The sequence below is a fragment of the Pongo abelii genome, chromosome 3 (genome assembly GCF_028885655.2).
Source record: "Pongo abelii isolate AG06213 chromosome 3, NHGRI_mPonAbe1-v2.0_pri, whole genome shotgun sequence".
NCBI lineage: Eukaryota > Metazoa > Chordata > Mammalia > Primates > Hominidae > Pongo > Pongo abelii.
This window is the reverse complement of record NC_071988.2, coordinates 103,773,709-103,794,212: the sequence shown is the minus strand read 5'-3', so window position 1 is coordinate 103,794,212 and position 20,504 is coordinate 103,773,709. Positions and strand designations below refer to the sequence as shown.

At 41.6% G+C, this 20,504-nt stretch overlaps 1 protein-coding gene across 7 annotated transcripts in view; it reads left to right on the top strand.

Moving 5' to 3' along the window:
• The window catches only part of TMEM150C (transmembrane protein 150C), an 87,418-nt gene that overhangs the window by 46,064 nt on the left and 20,850 nt on the right, over positions 1-20,504 (top strand). For 3 of the 7 annotated variants that reach the window (XM_024246371.3, XM_054553484.2, XM_002814926.5), the window contains one exon: positions 19,939-20,028. In XM_024246371.3, the coding sequence (XP_024102139.1) occupies positions 19,939-20,028 (90 nt within the window). Of the gene's footprint in view, positions 1-14,829; positions 14,948-15,258; positions 15,389-19,938; positions 20,029-20,504 lie in introns of all 7 variants that reach the window. The other 4 variants (XM_054553482.2, XM_054553481.2, XM_054553485.2 and 1 more) reach the window with 2 other exon arrangements.

Sequence of the window (20,504 nt, the reverse complement as noted above, 5' to 3'; positions counted from 1 at the left end):
TTTTGAGATGGAGTCTCACTCTGTCATCCAGGCTGGAGTGCAGTTGCTTGATCTCAGCTCACTGCAAGCTCCACCTCCCGGGTTCAAGCAATTCTCCTGCCTCATTCTCCCCAGTAGCTGAGATTACAGGTGCCTACCAATATGCCTGCCTAATTTTTGTAGTTTTAGTAGAGATGGAGTTTCACCATGTTGGCCAGGCAGGTCTCGAACTCCTGACCTCAGATGATTCGCCCGCCTCAGCCTCCCAAAGTGCTGGGATTACAGACATGAGCTACCATGCCCAGCCTGGTCACTACTTTCTGAGAATATTTGCTAGTCTCTGTAAGGAGAGGTGGGAAACATGTCAGTCCTCTTAGCAGTGTGCTTGCAAGTTGTTGTTAGAATATGTTATTGCTCTACGTGCTTCATTTTCTTGGTTAACTATGGAGCCACTTTTGCTGATGACTGTATAGTCAGAGTTTTCCAGAGAAACAGAACCAATAGGATATATAGAGATATATAAGAGGAGATGTATTATGAGAATTGGCTTAGGCAATTATGGAGGCCAGAAGTCCCATGATCTGCCATCTGCAAGCTGGAGACCCCGTAAAGCTGGTGTTATAATCCAGTCCAAGTCTGAAGGCCTGAGAGCAAGGGGAGCCGATGGTGTAACTCTCAGTCCGAGGCTGAAGGCCTCAGAGCCTGGGAGGGGTGCAGGTATGTGTTTGGAATCCCAAGACTGAGACTGAAGTTCTGATGTCCAAGGGCAGTAGAAGATGGGTGTTCCAGCGCAAGAAAAGAGAGAATTCATCCCTCCTCTGCCTTTTTGTTCTATCAGGGCCCTCAATGGATTGGGTGATGCCTTCCCACATTGGTAAGGATGAGTTTTCTTTACTTAGTCTACTGATTCAAATGCTGATTTCTTCCAGAAACATCCTGACAAGCACACTCAGGAATAATGTTTTACCAGATACCTGGGCATTCTTTAGCCTAAACAAGTTGACACCTAAAATTAACCATCACAGTGATCTTCCTGATTTTGCTCCTATTTCTGAGGACACACTCTTATTCATATCCTGTAACCTTATAAGTGCTTAAAATAAACATGAAATGACATCATTGGTGGGAAATGAGAGAGGATTTGAGGAAGATAGGGAAGGCTGATAATTTACAAGGTCTGTTCCAGGTCAGTTTTTGTACAGGGTACTGTATGAAGTGAGAAACTACATTGGGTCACCTTTCACGAGGTGTGTGGAGCGCCAACAGGCTTTGGAAGGACAGGCATCAGGCAGTTAACTGCATTTTACAAGTCCCTGGTCTCACTGTTTTTCATTCTGGTCATGTAGTGGTCCTAAGCATTCTGGGGAGTTCAGGTTCTGAGTTGTTGATTAGTTCTTCTGGCCATAGGAAGGATGCAGGATGATGTACAACCTTCCGCACATCAGTCTGAACTCCAACAAGAAACCTGTGATCTGGTATGTTTCACATGTGTTTTGTCCTTCCAAAGAAGTCATCAGCGTAAAGTAATTTCTAAGAGACTATTTGAAGGATTTGTTCCTTTTGCTTCACCAAGAGGACATTAAAAGCATATTCTACATTCTCTGTCAGGTTGCTCACTGAGTTCCTAAGCAGTCATCTTTGAGCTGGAATAGATCTGCAGTTTTACCTTCTTTTCCTGGACCGCAAATGGGATGGGCATCAGTGGTACTGAGACAACCATTTATAACAATAACAGCTTCCAATTATTGAATGCTTGCCATGTGCTTATCAAATAGTCTTATGTATGTTAACTCCCTTAATCTTCACCACAGCCCTAGGAAATAGGTACTATTATGATCCCATGAGAAAATTGAGGCTTAAAGAAGTTTAAGCAGTTTGTACAGTATCACCCAGCTACTAAGTGGCAGAGCCTGGATTTGAAACCAGAGAATCTGGATCCAGGCTATGTGCTCGTGGTTCCTGCTCTGTTCTGAGTTCCCATTAGAATGGAGCATGGAAGAATTATCATTTTGACTATCACCCTGGTATAACACATCCACTGATCAGCTGCCAGCTTGTTTGAGGAGGAGGTTCGAGTTTAGTGTTTGGGGCTTGATGGTCAAATGCATCTGCCTGGCATTTCTCAGTCTTCGTGTTCTACCATTATCCACATAAGATCCAACCTGAATTTGCTTCTCAGGTCCCCATCTCTTGAACTTTCTGGGCCTGTCTGTCCTCTGGGGATCTGAGTGGTGCATTTCTTGTTGTGCTCTGGTTTGCTTCATGTTTGGTTGTTTCTCTTCACTGAACCAGGCCTGAGGTGTTGATGTCAGAGCCTAGCAAGGAGAGCCAGCATTGTGAAGGCTCACTGTTTGTTTTGGCACTTGGAGCTGTGACTATGGGCCAGAAAGAGGGTTGCTGTGATGCTATTTCAAAGCTGTAGACCAGGGGCTTCCAGGCACAAGGATCTCATTTTCAGTTAGCTTGTGGTCAGGCTGCCGTACAGATTTGGTTTTTTCGTTTGTTTGTTTTTGCCTTAGGGATAGGAAGGCACATGAAATCACTGCCTATGGCTGAAGGACTAGAAGAGATTCTTTTTTTTTTTTTTGAGATAGAGTCTCACTCTGTCTCCCAGGCCGGAATGCAGTGGCACGATCTCAGCTCACTGCCACCTCCGCCTCCTGGGTTCAAGTGATTCTCCTGCCTCAGCCTCCCAAGTAGCTGGGATTATAGGCGTGTGCCACCACGCCCGGCTAATTTTTTTTATTTTTAGTAGAGATGGGGTTTCACCATGTTAGCCAGGCTGGTCTCCATCTCCTGACCTCGTGATCTGCCCACCTCAGCCTCCCAAAGTGCTGGGATTACAAGCGTGAGCCACCACGCCCGGCCAAGAGATTTCTTTAGAACTGCTGAGTCAGTCATGTTGGGAGTAATCACTTCACTGTCATCTATAAAATGAAATTAGTCATGTTACCCAGCCATTCCTATACTTCTCAGGGTGCTGTGCTGAATAAAATACAGTGAAATCTTTAAGGAAAACGTATGTGTGCATATTTATAAAACCTTTCTAAAAATTGTATATGTCAAAGGTGGGCCACTGCTAAGTGAGGAACCCATTCCCTGGCCTTAATTCCTCCCTGTGCTGAGGGGAACCACCTAGTCACTTGGAACTCTTGGGTATCAGTGGATTCACCAGAGTAAGGTTCTGTTAAGTTAGTGTCACCTCAGAATCATTCTGTTAAGTTAGTGTCACCTCAGAATCAATGTACCTCTCTAGTAGCTAGTGGACAGAGTGACTTTGTCATTTTTATAGAGAATAGGGTGAAACATCAGGTGAGGTGTTTGGGCTTCAGTTAACAGAGTATCTGAATGTATTAGCTAGAGTGAAAGTTTCAGCTGCTATAACAACAATAAGGCAACAATAATGTGGCTTAAAAATGAATTTTTTTCTTTCACGTAACAGTCCATGGTGGCTATTTCATTTCAGTGAGGGGAGAAGGGGCTCATGATAACCAGGCCATCTGCAGCATAACTCCTGTCTTTTGGTCATCATGTCCCAGTTCATAGGAAATGAGTATGTGCCAGGCAGGCTTACATTCCATTGGCAAGAATTAATTCATGTGGCTACTTCACAGTGCAGAGGAAGATGGGGAGAGTCATGTAGCCAGGCAGCCATGTGCCTAGCTATTCTTCTGACACAGTGGAAGAAGAGAAGGATGGATGTTCATAGTCAGCTGGCCGTGTTTGCTGGAGTCAGTGCCTCTGACCACCAAGAATCAGTGAACGCCTCAATTTCTACACATAGAACACACTTGCTTCATCCCAAGGGAGACAAACCAAAGCCCTATCAAGTAAATGCACTGCCTGAAAATCCATGGTCACTGGGTAACATATGAATTATTTCCATTACATTCCAACATGGTTCCTGATGGTCTTGCAACCTGTGAACTAAAAGGCAAGTTATCTCCCCGCTTCTGCACTCATACACTCAATATACCACGGTAGAACAGGGAGCAGAAAAACACAATTAAAACTCCTATTGGAAAAAGAAGAGGAGGAAATGCAGACAGCAGCCCCTGGTCCATAGCAAGGCTGGGATCCTGCAGCAGGCAATGGGAAGGCCCCCTGCCCTGGCAGAAGAGGAGCTTGCCTGACTAGACTCTGGTTCTGCTCTTCAGGAGAGCCCTTGCTCATGCTCTTGGTGTCCCTAGGCTTTGCCCTTGGGGAAGGGGCTTCTCTGTGTTCAGTTTCCTCCTTCGCCAAATCTGAAGTGAGTGCTGGGGTTATCCCCCGGCTTGGTGGCTGTTCAGCTTTTGCAGCCCACTGCCTGCTGGTGCAAATTTGGAAGTTTGAGAGTGCAACAGTCATATTACTGGCTTGGCTATGGTCCCTTTGCTAATGCAGTTCAGGTACTCAGAGCTTCCAGCCAGTTCACATGCCTGCCTTCTCTCCCAACCTTCTTTCCAAGACTTGGGCTATCTGCCTGCTTTATTTCTTTGCTTCCTTGCCCTCCATGTTTTCCTCTCTCAATGTAGTGGCAGCTATACGGAGCCCTCTGAGACAGTAGAGTTGGGAGGGAAGGCAAAATCCTTATTTTCATCTCCAGTCTCTTGCTGTTTGAGGTTTAGAAGTCACTGGCTTTTCCAACCCTTCAAGACACCACATTTCTAAACTCTTCCTCTTCCTTTGTATCTCTCTTTGCAAATCAGTCCGGGTAGAGGCTCAGTAGAAATGTGGTCTGCTTTCCAAGTTAGGTCAGGTGACAGGTTTTTTTTTTTTAAGGTCAACAGACTTTGTTGGCACACACCAGATTTTAGTCACACATTTTCCTTATGACTGTCTTTTTTTTTTAATTGTGGTAAAATATCATGACATTAAATTTATGATTTTTTAAGTGTGCAGTTCATTGGCAAAACTGAAACGCCATACCCATTAAACAATAACGCCTCATTCCCGCTTTTCCCCCACCCCCTAACAGCCAACATTCCACTTTTGCTTCTGTGAATGCTAATTCTGTGAATTTCACTACTTTTGTGTCTGGCTTATTTCACTTAGCACAATGACTTCAAAGTTAATACATAATTTAGCATGTATTGGAATTTCCTTCCTTTATAAATCTGAATAATATTCCATTGTATGTCTAGACCACATTTTATTCACCCCTTCATCAGTTGATGAACACTTGTTTCTACCTTTTAGCTATTGTGAATAATGCTGCTATGAACATGGGTATGCAAATATCTGTTCAAGTCCCTGCTTCCAATTTGTATGGTTATATACACAGAAGTAAAATTTATGGATCATACGGTCATTCTATTTTTAATTTTTTGAGGAACTGCCATACCATTTTCTAGCAGCTGTAACATTTTGCATTCCCAGCAACAATGCACAAGGGTTCTAATTTCTCCACATCCTTGCCAACACTTGTTACTTTTTTTTTCCTTTTTTAATTATACTTTAAGTTCTGGGATACATGTGCAGAACATGCAGGTTTGTTACATAGGTATACACATGTCATGGTGGTTTGCTGCACCAATCAACCAGTCATCTACATTAGGTATTTCTCCTGATGCTATTCCCCACCGCCCCCCACCCCCTGAAAGGCCCAAGTGTGTGATGTTCCCCTCAAGGTGTCCATGTATTCTCATTGTTCAACTCCCACTTATGAGTGAGAACATGCAGTGTTTGGTTTTCTGTTCTTGTGTTAGTTTGCTGAGAATGATGGTTTCCAGCTCCATCTATGTCCCGGCAAAGGAAATGAACTCATCCTTTTTTATAGCTGCATAGTATTCCATGGTGCATATGTGCCACATTTTCTTTTTTTTTTTTCTTTTTTCTTTTTTTTTGAGACAGAGTTTCACTCTTGTTGCCCAGACTGAAGTGCAATGGCACGATCTCGGCTCACCGCAACCTCTGCCTCCCGTGTTCAAGTGATTCTCCTGCCTCAGCCTCCCGAATAGCTGGGATTACAGGCATGCACCACCGTGCTGGCTAATTTTGTATTTGTAGTAGAGATGGGGTTTCTCCATGATGGTCAGGCTGGTCTCGAACTCCTGACCTCAGGTGATCTGCCCACCTCAGCCTACCAAAGTGCTAGGATTACAGGCTTGAGCCACTGCGCCCAGCCTATGTGCCACATTTTCTTTATCCAGTCTATCATCAATGGGCATTTGGTTTGGTTCCAAGTCTTTGCTATTGTGAACAGTGCTACAACAAACATATGTGTGCATTTGTCTTTCTAGTAGAATGATTTATAATCCTTTGGGTATATACCCAGTAATAGGATTGCTGGGTCAAATGGTATTTCTGGTTCTAGATCCTTGAGGAATCATCACACTGTCTTCTGCAATGGTTGAACAAATTTACACTCCCACCAACAGTGTAAAAGCATTCCTATTTCTCCACATCCTCTCCAGCATCTGTAGTTTCCTGACTTTTTAATGATCGCCATTGTAACTGGCATGAGATGGTATCTCATTGTGGCTTTGATTTGCATTTATCTAATGACCAGTGATAATGAGCTTTTTTCATATGTTTGTTGGCCGCATAAATGTCTTCTTTTGAGAAGTGTCTGTTCATATCCTTCACCCACTTTTTGATGGGGTTGTTTGCCTTTTTGTAGTAGATTTGTTTAAGTTCCTTGTAGATTATGGATATTAGCCCTTTGTCAGATGGATAGATTGCAAAAATTTTCTCCCATTCCATAGGTTGCCTGTTCACTCTGATAGTTTCTTTTGCTGTGCCAAAGCTCTTTAGTTTAATTAGATCCTATTTGTCAAATTTAGCTTTTGTTGCCATTGCTTTTGGTGTTTTAGTCATGGAGAGTTTGCCCATGCCTATGTCCTGAATGGTATTGCCTAGGTTTTCTTCTAGGGTTTTATGGTTTTAGGTCTTACATGTAAGTCTTTAATCCATCTTGAGTTAATTTTTGTATAAGTGAAAGGAAGGGGTAGAGTTTCACTTTTTTGCATATGGCTAGCCAGCTTTCCTAACACAGCTAATTAAATAATAATTTAATTTTTTAATAATAAAATTAAATAGGGAATCCTTTCCCCATTTCTTGCTTTTGTCAGATTTGTCAAACATCAGATTGTTGTAGATGTGTGACATTATTTCTGAGGCCTCTGTTCTGTTCCATTGGTCTGTATATCTGTTTTGATACTAGTACCATGCTGTTTTGGTTACTGTAGCCTTGTAGCATAGTTTGAAGTCACGTAGTGTGATGCCTCCTGCTTTGTTCTTTTTGCTTAGGATTGTCTTGGCTATACGGGCTCTTTTTTGGTTCCATATGAAATTTAAACTAGTTTTTTCTAATTCTGTGATGAAAGTCAATGGTAGCTTGATGGGGATAGCGTTGAATCTATAAATTACTTTGGGCAGTATGGCCATTTTCATGATACTGATTCTTCCTATCCATGAGCATGGAATGTTTTTCCATTTGTGTCCTCTCTTATTTCCTTGAGCAGAGGGTTGTGGTTCTCCTTGAAGAGGTCCTTCACATCCCTTGTAAGTTGTATTCCTAGGTATTTTATTCTCTTTGTAGTAATTGTGAATGGGAGTTCGCTCATTATTTGGCTCTGTTTGTCTATTATTGGTGTATAGGAAAGCTTGTGATTTTTGCACATTTATTTTGTGTCCTGAGACTTTGCTGAAGTTGCTTATCAGCTTAAGGAGATTTTGGGCTGAGACGATGGGGTTTTCTAAATATACAATCATGTCACCTGCAAACAGAGACAATTTGACTTCCTCTCTTCCTATCTGAATACCCTTTATTTCTTTCTCTTGCCTGATTGCCCTGGCCAGAATTTCCAACACTATGTTGAATAGGAGTGGTGAGAGCAGGCATCCTTGTCTTGTGCAGGTTTTCAAAAGGAATGCTTCCAGCTTTCGCCCAATCGGTATGATATTGGCTGTGGGTCTGTCATAAATAGCTCTTATTATTTTGAGATACGTTCCATCAATAGCTAGTTTATTGAGAGTTTTTAGCATGAAGGGGTGTTGAATTTTATTGAAGGCTTTTTCTGTATCTATTGAGAAAATCATGTGGTTTTTGTCATTGGTTCTGTTTATATGATGGATAACATTTATTGATTTGTGTATGTTAAACCAGCTTTGCATCCCAGGGATGAAGCTGACTTGATCGTGGTGGATAAGCTTTTTGATGTGCTGCTGGATTTGGTTTCCTGGTATTTTATTGAGGATTTTTGCATTGATGTTCATCAGGGATATTGGCCTGAATTTTTCTCGTTCTGTTGTGTCTCTGCCAGGTTTTGGTATCAGAATGATGCTGGCCTCTTTAAATGAGTTAGGGAGGAGTCCATCTTTTTCTATTGTTTGGAATAGTTTCAGAAGGAATGGTACCAGCTCCTCTCTGTACCTCTGGTGGAATTCGGCTGTGAATCTCTCTGGTCTTGGGCTTCTTTTGGTTGGTAGGCTATTAATTATTGCCTCAATTTCAGAACCTGTTATTGGTCTATTTAGGGATTCGACTTCTTCCTGGTGTAGTCTTGGGAGGGTGTATGTGTTCAGGAATTTATCCATTTCTTCTAGGTTTTCTAGTTTATTTGTGTAGAGGTATTTATACTATTCTGTGATGGTAGTTTCCATTTCTGTAGGATCAGTGGTGATATCCCCTTTATCATTTTTTATTGTGTCTATTTGATTCTTCTCTCTTTTTTTCTCTATTAGTCTGGCTAGCGGTCTATCTATTTTATTAATCTTTTCAAAATGCCAGCTCTTGGATTCATTGATTTTTTTGAAGGATTTCTCCTATCTCTATCTCCTTCAGTTCTGCTCTGATCTTAGTTATTTCTTGTCTTCTGCTAGCTTTTGAATGTGTTTGCTCTTTCTTCTCTAGTTCTTTTAATTGTGATGTTAGGGTGTTGATTTTAGATCTTTCTTGCTTTTTCCTGTGGGCATTTAGTGCTGTAAATTTCCCTCTAAACACTGCTTTAGCTGTGTCCCAGAGCTTCTGGTACGTTGTGTCTTTGTTCTCACTGGTTTCAAAGAACTTATTGATTTTTGCCTTAATTTCGTTATGTACCCAGTAGTCATTCAGGAGCAGGTTGTTCAGTTTCCATGTAGTTGTGCAGTTTTTAGTGAGTTTCTTTTTTTTTTTTTTTTTTTTTTTTTTTTGAGACGGAGTCTCACTCTGTCATAGCTCACTGCAACCTCCACCTCCTGGGTTCATGCCATTCTCCTGCCTCAGCCTCCCAAGCAGCTGGGACCACAGGCGCCTGCCACCATGCCTGGCTAATTTTTTGTATTTTTAGTAGAGATGGTGTTTCACCATGTCAGCCAGGATGGTCTCGATCTCCTGACCTCATGATCTGCCTGCCTTGGCCTCCCAAAGTGCTGGGATTACAGACGTGAGCCACCGCACCCAGCCTTTAGTGAATTTCTTAATCCTGAATTCTAATTTGATTGCACTGTGGTCTGAGAGACTGTTTGTTATGATTTCTGTTCTTTGCATTTGCTGAGGAGTGTTTTTTATGTGGTCAATTTTAGAATAAATGCGATATGGTGCTGAGAAGAATGTATATTCTGTTGATTTGGGATGGAGAGTTCTGTAGATGTCCATTACGTCTGCTTGGTCCAGAGCTGAGTTCAAGTCCTGAATATCCTTGTTAATTTTCTGTCTTGTTGATCTAATATTGACAGGGGGGTGTTAAAGTCTCCCACTGCTATTGTGTGCGAGTCTAAGTCTCTTTGTAGGTCTCTAAGAACTTGCTTTATGAATCTGGGTGCTCCTGTACTGGGTGCATATCTATTTAGGATAGTTAGCTCTTCTTGTTGCATTGATCCCTTTACCATTATGTAATGCCCTTCTTTGTCTTTTTTGATATTTGTTGGTTTAAAGTCTGTTTATCAGAGACTAGGATTGCAACCTCTGCTTTTTTTTTTGCTTTCTATTTGCTTGGTAGATCTTCGTCCGTCCCTTTATTTTGAGCCTATGTGTGTCTTTGCACATGAGATGGGTCTCCTGAATACAGCACACTGATGGGTCTTGACTCTTTATCCAATTTGCCAGTCTGTGTCTTTTAATTGAGGCATTTAGATCATTTACACTTAAGGTTAGTATTGTTATGTGTGAATTTGATCCTGTCATTATGATGCTAGCTGGTTATTTTGACCATTAGTTGATGCAGTTTCTTCATAGTGTTGATGGTGTTTACGATTTGATATGTTTTTGCAGTGGCTGGTACTGGTTGTTCCTTCCCACATTTAGTGCTTCCTTCAGAAGCACTTGTAAGGCAGGCCTGGTGGTGACCAAATCTCTCAGCATTTGCTTGTCTGTAAAGGATTTTATTTCTACTTCGCTTATGAAGCTTAGTTTGGCTGGATATGAAATTCTGAGTTGTAAATTCTTTTCTTGAAGAATGTTCAATGTTGGCCCCCACTCTCTTCTGGCTTGTAGGGTTTCTGCAGAGAGATCTGCTGTAAGCCTGATGCGCTTCCCTGTGTGGGTAACTCTACCTTTCTCTGTGGCTGCCCTTAACATTTTTTCCTTCATTTCAACCTTGGTGAATCTGACGATTATGTGTCTTGGGGTTGCTCTTCTTGAGGAGTATCTTTGTGGTGTTCTCTGTATTTCTTGAATTTGAATGTTGGCCTGTCTTGCTAGGTTGGGGAAGTTCTCCTGGATAATATCCTGAAGAGTGTTTTCCAACTTGATTCCATTCTCCCTGTCACTTTCAGTTACACCAATCAAGGTTTGATCTTTTCACATAGTCCCATATTTCTTGGAGGCTTTGTTTGTTCCTTTTCATTCTTTTTTCTCTAATCTTGTCTTCATGCTTTATTTCATTAAGTTGATCTTCAATCTCTGATATCTTCTCTTCCGCATGATTGATTTGGCTATTGATACTTGTGGATGCTTCACGAAGTTCTCGTGCTGTGTTTTTCAGCTCCATCGGATCATTTATGTTCTTCTCTGAACTGGTTATTCTAGTTAGCAATTCCTCTAACATTTTTTCAAGGTTCTTAACTTCCTTGCATGGGGTTAGAACATGCTCCTTTAGCTTGGAGGAGTTTATTTTTACCCACCTTCTGAAGCCTACTTATGTCAATTCATCAAACTTATTCTCCGTCCAGTTTTGTTCCCTCGCTGGCAAGGAGTTGTGATCCCTTGGAGGAAAAGAGGCATTCTGATTTTTGGAATTTTCAGGCTCTTTGCACTGGTTTTTCCTCATCTTCGTGGATTTATCTACCTTTGGCCTTTAATGTTGGTGACCTTCAGGTAGGGTTTTTGTGTGGACGTCCTTTTTGTTGACGTTGATGCTATTCCTTTTTGTTTGTTAGTTTTCCTTCTAACAGTCAGGCCCCTCTGCTGCAGGTCTGCTGGAGTTTGCTGGAGGTTCACTCCAGACCCTGTTTGCCTGGGTATCACCAGTGGAGGCTGAAGACCAGCAAAGATTGCTGTTCGTTCCTTCCTTTGGAAGATTTGTCCCAGAGGGGCACCTGCCAGATGCCAGCCAGAGCTCTCCTGTATGAGGTGTCTGTCGACCCCTGCTGGGAAGTGTCTCCCCATCAGGAGGCACGGGGGTCAAGGACCCACTTAAGGAGGCAGTCTGTCCCTTAGCAGAGCTTGAGCGCTGAGCTAGGAGATCTGCCGCTCTCTTCAAAGCCGGCAGGTGGGAACATTTAAGTCTGCTGAAGCTGCACCCACAGCTGCCCCTTCCTCAAGTTGCCCTTCCCAGGGAGATGGGAGTTTTATCCATAAGCCCCTGACTGGGGCTCCTGCCTTTCTTTCAGAGATGCCCTGCCGAGAGACCACTTTTTGTTTTTTGATACTAGCTATCCTAATGGGTGAGGTGGTACTTCATCTTTTTTGAAGTGGCTTTTTAAACTTCTAAAAATTTTGGTGAAATATATATAACAAAAACTGCCATTGTGACCATTGCTAAGTGTATAATTCAGTGGCATTAATTATATTCACAGTGTTGTATGACCATCACCACTCTGTCTCTAAAACTTTTTCATCACCCCACTGATGAAAATTTTAAGTGAATTTTAGACATTGTGACAATTGGCTGCTAAATAGTATACTCCTCTAGAAAACGGACATTTTCCTGTATAATACAATCCTGTTATCATATGAGCCTTCACTCGTTTTCCGTTGGAGAGAACTTACTCACAGGGCCACACTTATTGCAAAGGAGGCTGCGAAGTATAAGGTAGGCGAGCAGCCGCTTACCAAATTATAATGGAAGGAGAGAGTGGATTTTGGTGCTCTACCACCCTACAGTAGTAAAGCAATAATGACTTTTAATTTATTCACATTACAAGTTTGGAGGTAGGTGATATTGAGCATATGGTAGTGTCTTAATGACGTTATCAAAGACTCAGTTCTTCCCACCGTCTAATCTGCCATTCTCAGTATGTTGACTTTGGGTCCTCATGTTTTTTTGTCTCGTGGTTACATTATGGCTGCCATAGCACTAGGTACCATATTTTCACTATAGCATCCCAAGTGGGAGAGAAGTAGGGTGGGCAGAAAAGAAACAATCCACTATCAAGGATGCAAATTCTTCCCATTTGCTGCTTGGTAGACTTCCCCTTGCATCTCATGGGCCAGGTTCAAAGGAGTCCAGAAAGGTACTTGTTAAAGGAAAATGAGATCACTATGATTGGCTTAACAACTCGTGACCTATAGCCTTGGGCTGAGCACATTGCTGTCCCTAATAAAATTAGACTTCTATTAGCTAAGAAAAAGAGGAGAAATGACTGTTGGGTTGGCAGTTATATCTGCCACATGTGGGCAATATTTTTATTATTATTAAAGATATAAACGGACTCTGAAGAGGATCTTGGCATAGACACTCTAAGACAGTATTATTGAATTAAAGTGCTGGTAGAAGGGAATTCCTTCTGGGATTATTCTTTCAATAGTATAGGAACAGGCCAGGCGCAGTGGCTCACGCCTGTAATCCTAACACTTTGAGAGTCCGAGGCAGGTGGATCGCTTGAGCCCAGAAATTCAAGACCAGCCTGGGCAATATGATGAGACCCTGTCTCTACAAAAATTAGCTGGGCGTAGTGGCACACGCCTATAGTCCCAGCTACTTAGGAAGCTGAAGTGGGAGGATCACCTGAACCTGGGGAGATTGAAGCTGCAGTGAGCCATGATCATGCCACTGCACTCCAGCCTGAGTGACAGAGTGAAACCCTATCTCAAAAAAAAAAAAAAAAAGTGTTGGGACAATGTGCTCCATTGATTTCTGAGAAAAAGAATCCTTAGGTCACTGGCATGAAAGGATCCTTATAATCCTATAGTCATCTGTCAGTTGAATGAAGGTGATTGCTTTTAGAAATCAAGACAGCATTGGAGAAAAACTAGTTGCCATTAGTTCTTCTTAGGAATCATCATATTCTTTTGGGAATGGTAATGTTTAATAGAAATCCTTTACTACATGTTGTTTCTTGCCAGCACTTATGAAAAATGTTGTAGGAACAGGGGGATTGGCCTCATTAATTGAATAATATTGTTTATATCTGCAGATGGAGGGAAGTCATATACTCTTAAAGTGACACCAGGTCACCTGACTATTATGCCTTCCCAAACTTAGGATTCAGTGAAAACAAAATTTTCTTTGTTAGCAGAACAAGTGTGACACTTGTTGGTTGTGTTGCATATCTCCCCAGGCTGATTTATATCCGAGAGCCTGCAAACATTTTAGGCGAAAAACAAAATAAACAGTCCTCATCATTACCCCTTATAATTACAAATGAATGATAAGATAATAAAAGCCCTTCACACTTGCCCATGACACAAAAGAAAAATAAGATTTACAGGTGGTTAAAAAAACAAACCAAGGATGCTCTTGGTTCGTGGGCACTGTGACAGTCGTGGTCATGAGTGGGCGACTCGTTCATCATTTCTGCTTCATTCCAGTTGGCCCTGAGAGCAGAATGAAAAATTACTGTAGCAGGAAGCTCATTTCCTGATAAATTACAAGACAAAAAAAGATAACCAAAGACTCCCAACAGCACTTTCAGCATAATACAGTTAACATTTATTGAAATGCTGGCTGTATGCCAGCCACTGTTCTGAGTGCTTTAAACATATTTTCAATCCTCAGTAAAACCCTGTAAGGTAGATACCATTATTATTTCCACTTTGCTGATGAAGAAACTGAGGCACAGAGAAGACTTAACCAAGGACACACAACTAATAAGAGGCAGAGCTGGATTCCAAGCCCTGGTAGCCTGGCTCCAGAGTCTGTGAACTACAGCTGCCTCTCTCCATTGCCCCAGGGAGGACAAAGTCCTTCTATTTATAATAAGCAAGTCCTTTCCAGCCCTTGGAAATATTAACTACAATGACACTTCACAGTCATTGTTGTAGGTGGTTCTCACTAATCAAGTTTTTTTTTGTTTTTTGTTTTTGAGATAGAGTCTTGCTCTGTCGCCTAGACTGAAGTGCAGTGGTGCGATCTCGGCTCACTGCAACCTCCACCTCCCGGGTTCAAGCGATTCTCCTGCCTCAGCCTCCCAGTTAGCTGGGACTACAGGCGCGTGCCACCATGCCCGGCTAATTTTTTGTATTTTTAGTAGAGATGGGGTTTCACCGTGTTAGCCAGGATGGTCTCGATCTCCTGGCCTCACGGCCCTAATAAAGTTTTTAAAGCTGTAAATGAAGATTGGGCTTTACTTTTCCATTTGTAGCTTCCATTTCCATTTGCAGCTTGATAAAATAGAAAGTTTGTCCTCAAGGATTAGCATGGGTAATGGTACGCTATGTTCTTTCACTCTGTAGCTTCAGTAGCTAACACTGTACAAACTATCTGTTTTGAATTTAATGATAGAAGTATGAATAATCATGTGAGTTTGACTTTATTTATTTATTTGTTTGTTTATTTTTTGAGAAAGAATCTCGCTCTGTCACCCAGGCTGGAGTGAAGTGGAGCAATCTCGGCTCACTGCAACCTCTGCCTCCTGGGCTCAAGCGATTCTCCTGCCTTAGCCTCCTGCACAGCTGGGACTACAGGTGCGTGCCACCACACCCCACTAATTTTTGTATTTTTACTAGAGATGGGTTTCACCATGTTGGCCAGGTTGGTCTCGAACTCCTGACCTCAGATGATCCGCCCACCTCAGCCTCCCAAAATGCTGGGATTTCAGGCTTGAGCCACCCCACCTGGCCTTGAATTTTGACTTTATAAAGACCCCCTTTTCAAACCAACTAAAGGAGTTAAGAGTCTTAAATAATAAATTAATATGGGCTTATAGTAACACTCTGTTCACTTCCACAAAATCGTACATTTTCAAGCGGCCAGGTGTTCTCTTGGATATTTGCAGCTTGAAGACTTCCAGAGCAACAAAAATGTCAACAGCGGGAGCCTCTGCAGACCTCATGCTACAGGTCATTTTCTCTGAGAGGAACAAAGAGAACTGCAGGGATGCCAGGTCACAAAGCGAGCGGTAGAAGGTGGGGATTTTCATCATCTGACTCAAAGTGTTGAAGAGCCCCACTGTGCAGTCTCACTCACACCACAGATTGAGTAAAAGAGAGTGAAGATAACTCAGACTTAGGGAATGACATTTATTGGAAGAAAAGAACATGCGACAGAAATATACAGAGAGTTTGCAGTATTGGCTCTCTAGGAAGAGTTGACCATCTGGATAACAGCTTTGCAAATCATTTGGATAAATGATACCATTTGGAGGAGAGTCTTCCAAAGCAAATCTAAATGCCAGAACCCTTTCAAGAAGGTTTATGCAGTTCTGGCTTTTTTCCTCCATTTGTTAGAAGCTCATGAGGTGACGTTGTCCTAGATATAATTAACCATTTAAGACATGGGAAGAATTATCTTTAATTTTTTTACTGTGAAGTATTATTGGAAGATTAATATCAATAGAGTAAATATTATGTAGAATAAAAAAGAAGTACAGGCCAGGCGCAGTGGCTCACACCTATAATCCCAGCACTCTGGGAGGCCAAGGCAGGCTGATCACCTGAGGTCAGGAATTCGAGACTAGCCTGGCCAACATGGTGAAACCGCATGTCTACTAAAAATACAAAAATTAGCCGGGTGTGGTGGCAGGTGCCTGTAATCCCAGCTACTCAGGAGGCTGAGGTGGGAGAACCACTTGAACCCAGGAGGCGGAGGTTGCAGTGAGCCGAGATTGCACCCCTACATTCCAGCCTGGGCGACAGAGTGAGACCCCAGCTCAAAAAAAAAAAAAAAGCACAATTCAGAATGTAAAGATACAACAAGCCAGGTGTGGCGGTGCATGCCTATAGTCCCAGCTACTAGGGAGGTTGAAGTGGGAGGATCTCTTGAGCCCAAGAGTTTGAGTTCAGCCTGGACAACATAGTGAGATGCCATCTCTTTAAAGAAAAAATGCAAAGACAAAAATATTTTAGGAGTATGGAATATTCCATTCTTCTCCCCCTCTTTCCTTAAAGAGGGAAATGTACTCTTCTAGCTGGGAGGAAACTTGTGATTTAGCTCAGGGAAAGAGTGGAACTTATTCTTGCTAGGAAATATAAGTAAAGTTTGGGTGACACTTTCTAATGTGACTAGAAGCAATGGGCCAGTTTATTTTCATGGTGTCTGGAAGGATGCAAGAAAAAGATCCATCTCCTACTTTTAACTTTAATTCTCAGGCAGCAGTAAGGCAAAGTTAACAAAGTTAATTTGCCCATGGGCGGTGGCTCACGTGGGTGGATCATTTCAGCTCAGGAGTTCTAGACTAGCTTGGGCAATGTAGTGAAACCTTGTCTCTACAAAAAATACAAAAAATTAGCCAGGTGTGGTGGTGTGCAGCTGTAGTCCCAGCTACTTGGGGGCTGAGGTGGGAGGATCGCTTGAGCCCAGGAGGTTGAGGCAGCAGTGAGCCGTGATCGCATCACTACACCCCATCCAGCCTGGGTGACAAAGCGAGATCGTGTCTCAAAAAAAAAAAAAAAAAAAGAGAGAGAGTTAATTTAATATATTGTTTATCCTTTGCAAAAAGGTACTTTCAGTCAGGTATCTGAACTTGTCAAGCCAAGGCAGCTCAGAGAGTCCTGTGAAACTAAACCAAATTAAACATTCATCTCCAGGAACCTCCTGGAATCCTTCCCCAGTACCTGGAGCAGAGAGCACATCAGAGTCGTTTCTCTATTGTAAATTCTTTAGTCACAATATAGGCTGACGAGCACAGGTAAATGAGAATCAGTGGCTAAATGGGACATCCCAGTACCTTGGGCCAGGAAATTAGTATATAAAGCTATTGTAGCTTGATGCCATAGTCTTAGAATTATCTTGTTAACCCTCTTCACTCTACCTCCCTGCTTGAAAATTTCGATTTCCCGTATAGACATTCCTAAAAGGGGAGCCAGCATGAGTATTTGTCCATTTGACAATTGTGCCGCTCATTGTACATTAACAAGTTGTCATTCTGATTTATTCATCAATCTGTTGTAACAATAGTTAACATTTTCTCTGGGGCTGATAATTCTGAGTACTTTGGATCATTCTGTTTTTGCAAAGGTATAAAATACCAGACTTGGCTTAACCTCCAAGGTACTGCCAGTCTGACCTTGACATCCTTCTCCCTTTCTTTGCATTCAATAGTGTTCATTTAGTTGAATCTCACAATCTAGGTTTCAGCTCCTAGATTCTGTAACACCATAAGAAAATGGTGTCACAGATTTAAGTAACAACCCAGACCCAATTAGTCAGTTATTGGGAAAACCGAGGTTGGGAACTAGATCTCCTAAGCATCTTGGCTGTACTCATCCTATTCGAGGACCCTATTTCATTGGCAGACCTAGAATAATTGGTTTACATACTCAATCATTACTCCTATTTTCTGTGCTCCCTCTACATTTGGCTACTTATGGAATTATTTTTGTTGGCATAATGGATAGCTTTATTATAAGCCCACAACTTTTTGGACATAAATAAATGAATAGAGACTGACTAGCAATACTGTGTATGCTTAAAATGTTCACTGTTCTTCCATATTATATAAACTAGAGAGCCATGGACCACTAGTTCATACAATAGCTTTTATATATTGCGTAGAATGTTACATATAAATAGTCGTATTCATTAAACCTCGCCTCAGTATTTCTGCCACCTGGTATAGTACCTGGCACAGGTAGGATGTCCATAATTTTGAGTTAGATTGTATTGGATTAGATTAGTTGCAAATTAAATTATTGAAAGTGGCTCTAATGTCTTTCAACTCTATTCTGTAATTTAGATCTGTAAACTAGATTCTGTAATTTATTTAACACCACTGCCCAGATATGTGTTTAGACTAAGGCACAACTGTTGAAAGACACTTTATTAGGCCCAGTGTCTATCTCCTAGTCTGAAAGATCTATGTAATCAGGTAGACCAGTTCTGGGAACTAAGACCTCCTGAGATGTTGCAGATGGGATTGGTTCGCCAGCCTGAAGTGAGGAGCATCATGTTTCCTCTCTTGTCTCAACATTTGGAAGGTCCAGAGAGTCCCAGCATATGAAAGCAGATGTCTTGGAGGTATTCACAAATGGGGCAGTGCTGGTTCAAACCAGTAAACAAACTTACTTTAATTGTAAAAACTTGTAAAAAATTGTAAAAAACAAACAAACTTGTTTTAATTGTAAAACTCAAAATAAAGAGCATTGATATCTCCCTAGAGGTGCCATTTAATCGCATTGTTCTTCTGATTGTCAGGTCCCCAGTGGAGGTTACTAGGCACTTAATTTCCTTAGAACAGGTGTTTTTGCCATAAGGATTATGTTGGCATCCAGTGTCTCAGATAGATTTTGTCTGGCACTTAAGACATAAAGTGATAGTTATTTCTTTATGTTTAATACTGATAATTTTTCATAGATACTTCTGGAGCTTCTAGTTTTCACTTTATTTGTGTGAGGGGGGATTTTTTATTTATATATTTTTGTAACGTCCAAAACGCCAGACATATGTATTTTTTTCAGTGTATTTATTAGCACTAATTTAAAGTTATACACAATGATTGTTTTACAGAGCATTCATCTTTAGTCTCCTGAGATTGCTGCTCAGTAACATGTCATGAGAAAAGTTCAGATTTGCAAAGCATTTGTCATTTCCTCCTGATAATTGCTAATTTATTTAGTAACCATTTGTTTTTAACACCTTTGTCTGCCAACCTATAGATTTATGTACAGATCAGCTCCATACATACATAAATGTTAATATTAGTACTAAAAGTAGGTTGAAGTATACCTTTGGTACTTAGCTCTTCTAGCGAAAGTCCTAACCTAACCCAAACTCTTTTGTCTTTTCTTAAATGTATCAATACTTATACAAGGATAAATGTTTTTATGAAAAATTTTCTGGCCAGGCACTGTGGCTCATGCCTGTAATCTCAACACTTTGGAAGGTCAAGGTAGGAGGATCACTTTGGGCCAGGAGTTCAAGACCAGCTTGGGCAACATAGCTAGACCTCATCTCTACAAAAAAAATTTAAAAATAAATTTTCTATTAATTCTTAACTAAAACTCTGGAACATTTAAGCAAGATAACAATCATCCATGTTAACTGTTTCAGGGATTTCCCACATGAGTAGGTGAGAATAATGATACCAATTTGAATCATGGTTTCATAAAATACACTTTTTTTTTCAGTTAGACTAAACTGTCTTTTTTTTTTGTTTTGAGACAGAGTCTCGCTCTGACGCCCAGGCTGAAGTACAGTGGCGCGATCTTGGCTCACTGCAAGCTCCGCCTCCCGGGTTCATACCATTCTCCTGCCTCAGCCTCCCAAGTAGCTGGGACTACAGGCGCCCGCCACCATGCCCGGCTATTTTTTTGTATTTTTAGTAGAGACGGGGTTTCACTGTGTTAGCCAGGATGGTCTCGATCTCCTGACCTCGTGATCCGCCCGCCTTGGGCTCCCAAAGTGCTGGGATTACAGGCGTGAGCCACCGTGCTCGGCCCAGTTAGACTAAACTTTCTATCTTGAAAGAGTGAAGTAAATGTTTTGCCTTAATTATTAATACGTGTTTATTTTATTTCAGTGGTACAGGCATGGATGGGAAGAAATGCAGCGTATGGATGTTCCTACCTCTTGTATTTACTTTGTTTACTTCAGCTGGATTGTGGATAGTGTGAGTATTTGCTCATTTAATTATTTAAGGATTCAGGTACAATGTAGATAAAAATGTAAACCTTAATAGCATATGGCAGCTGGGCACGGTGGCTCACGCCTGTAATCTCAGCACTTTGGGAGGCTGAGGCAGGCAGATCACTTGAGGTCAGGAGTTTGAGACCCTTGCCAACATGGGGAAACCCTGTCTCTACTAAAAATACAGAAGTTAGTCGGGCGTGGTGGCACACACCTGTAATCCCAGCTACTTGGGGGGCTGAGGCACAAGAATCGCTTGAACCCTGGAGGCAGAGGTTGCATTGAGCTGAGATGGTGCCACTGCACTCCAGACTGGGCAACAGAGCAAGACTGTCCCCACCCCCAAAAGAAATAGTAGATGGTATATCTTTATGACTGTATTTATAAATACTTGAAAATAATATATTTTACTAATTCAACCTTGCTAAAGTCCTCATTTCTTTTCCCATTTTCTATTAA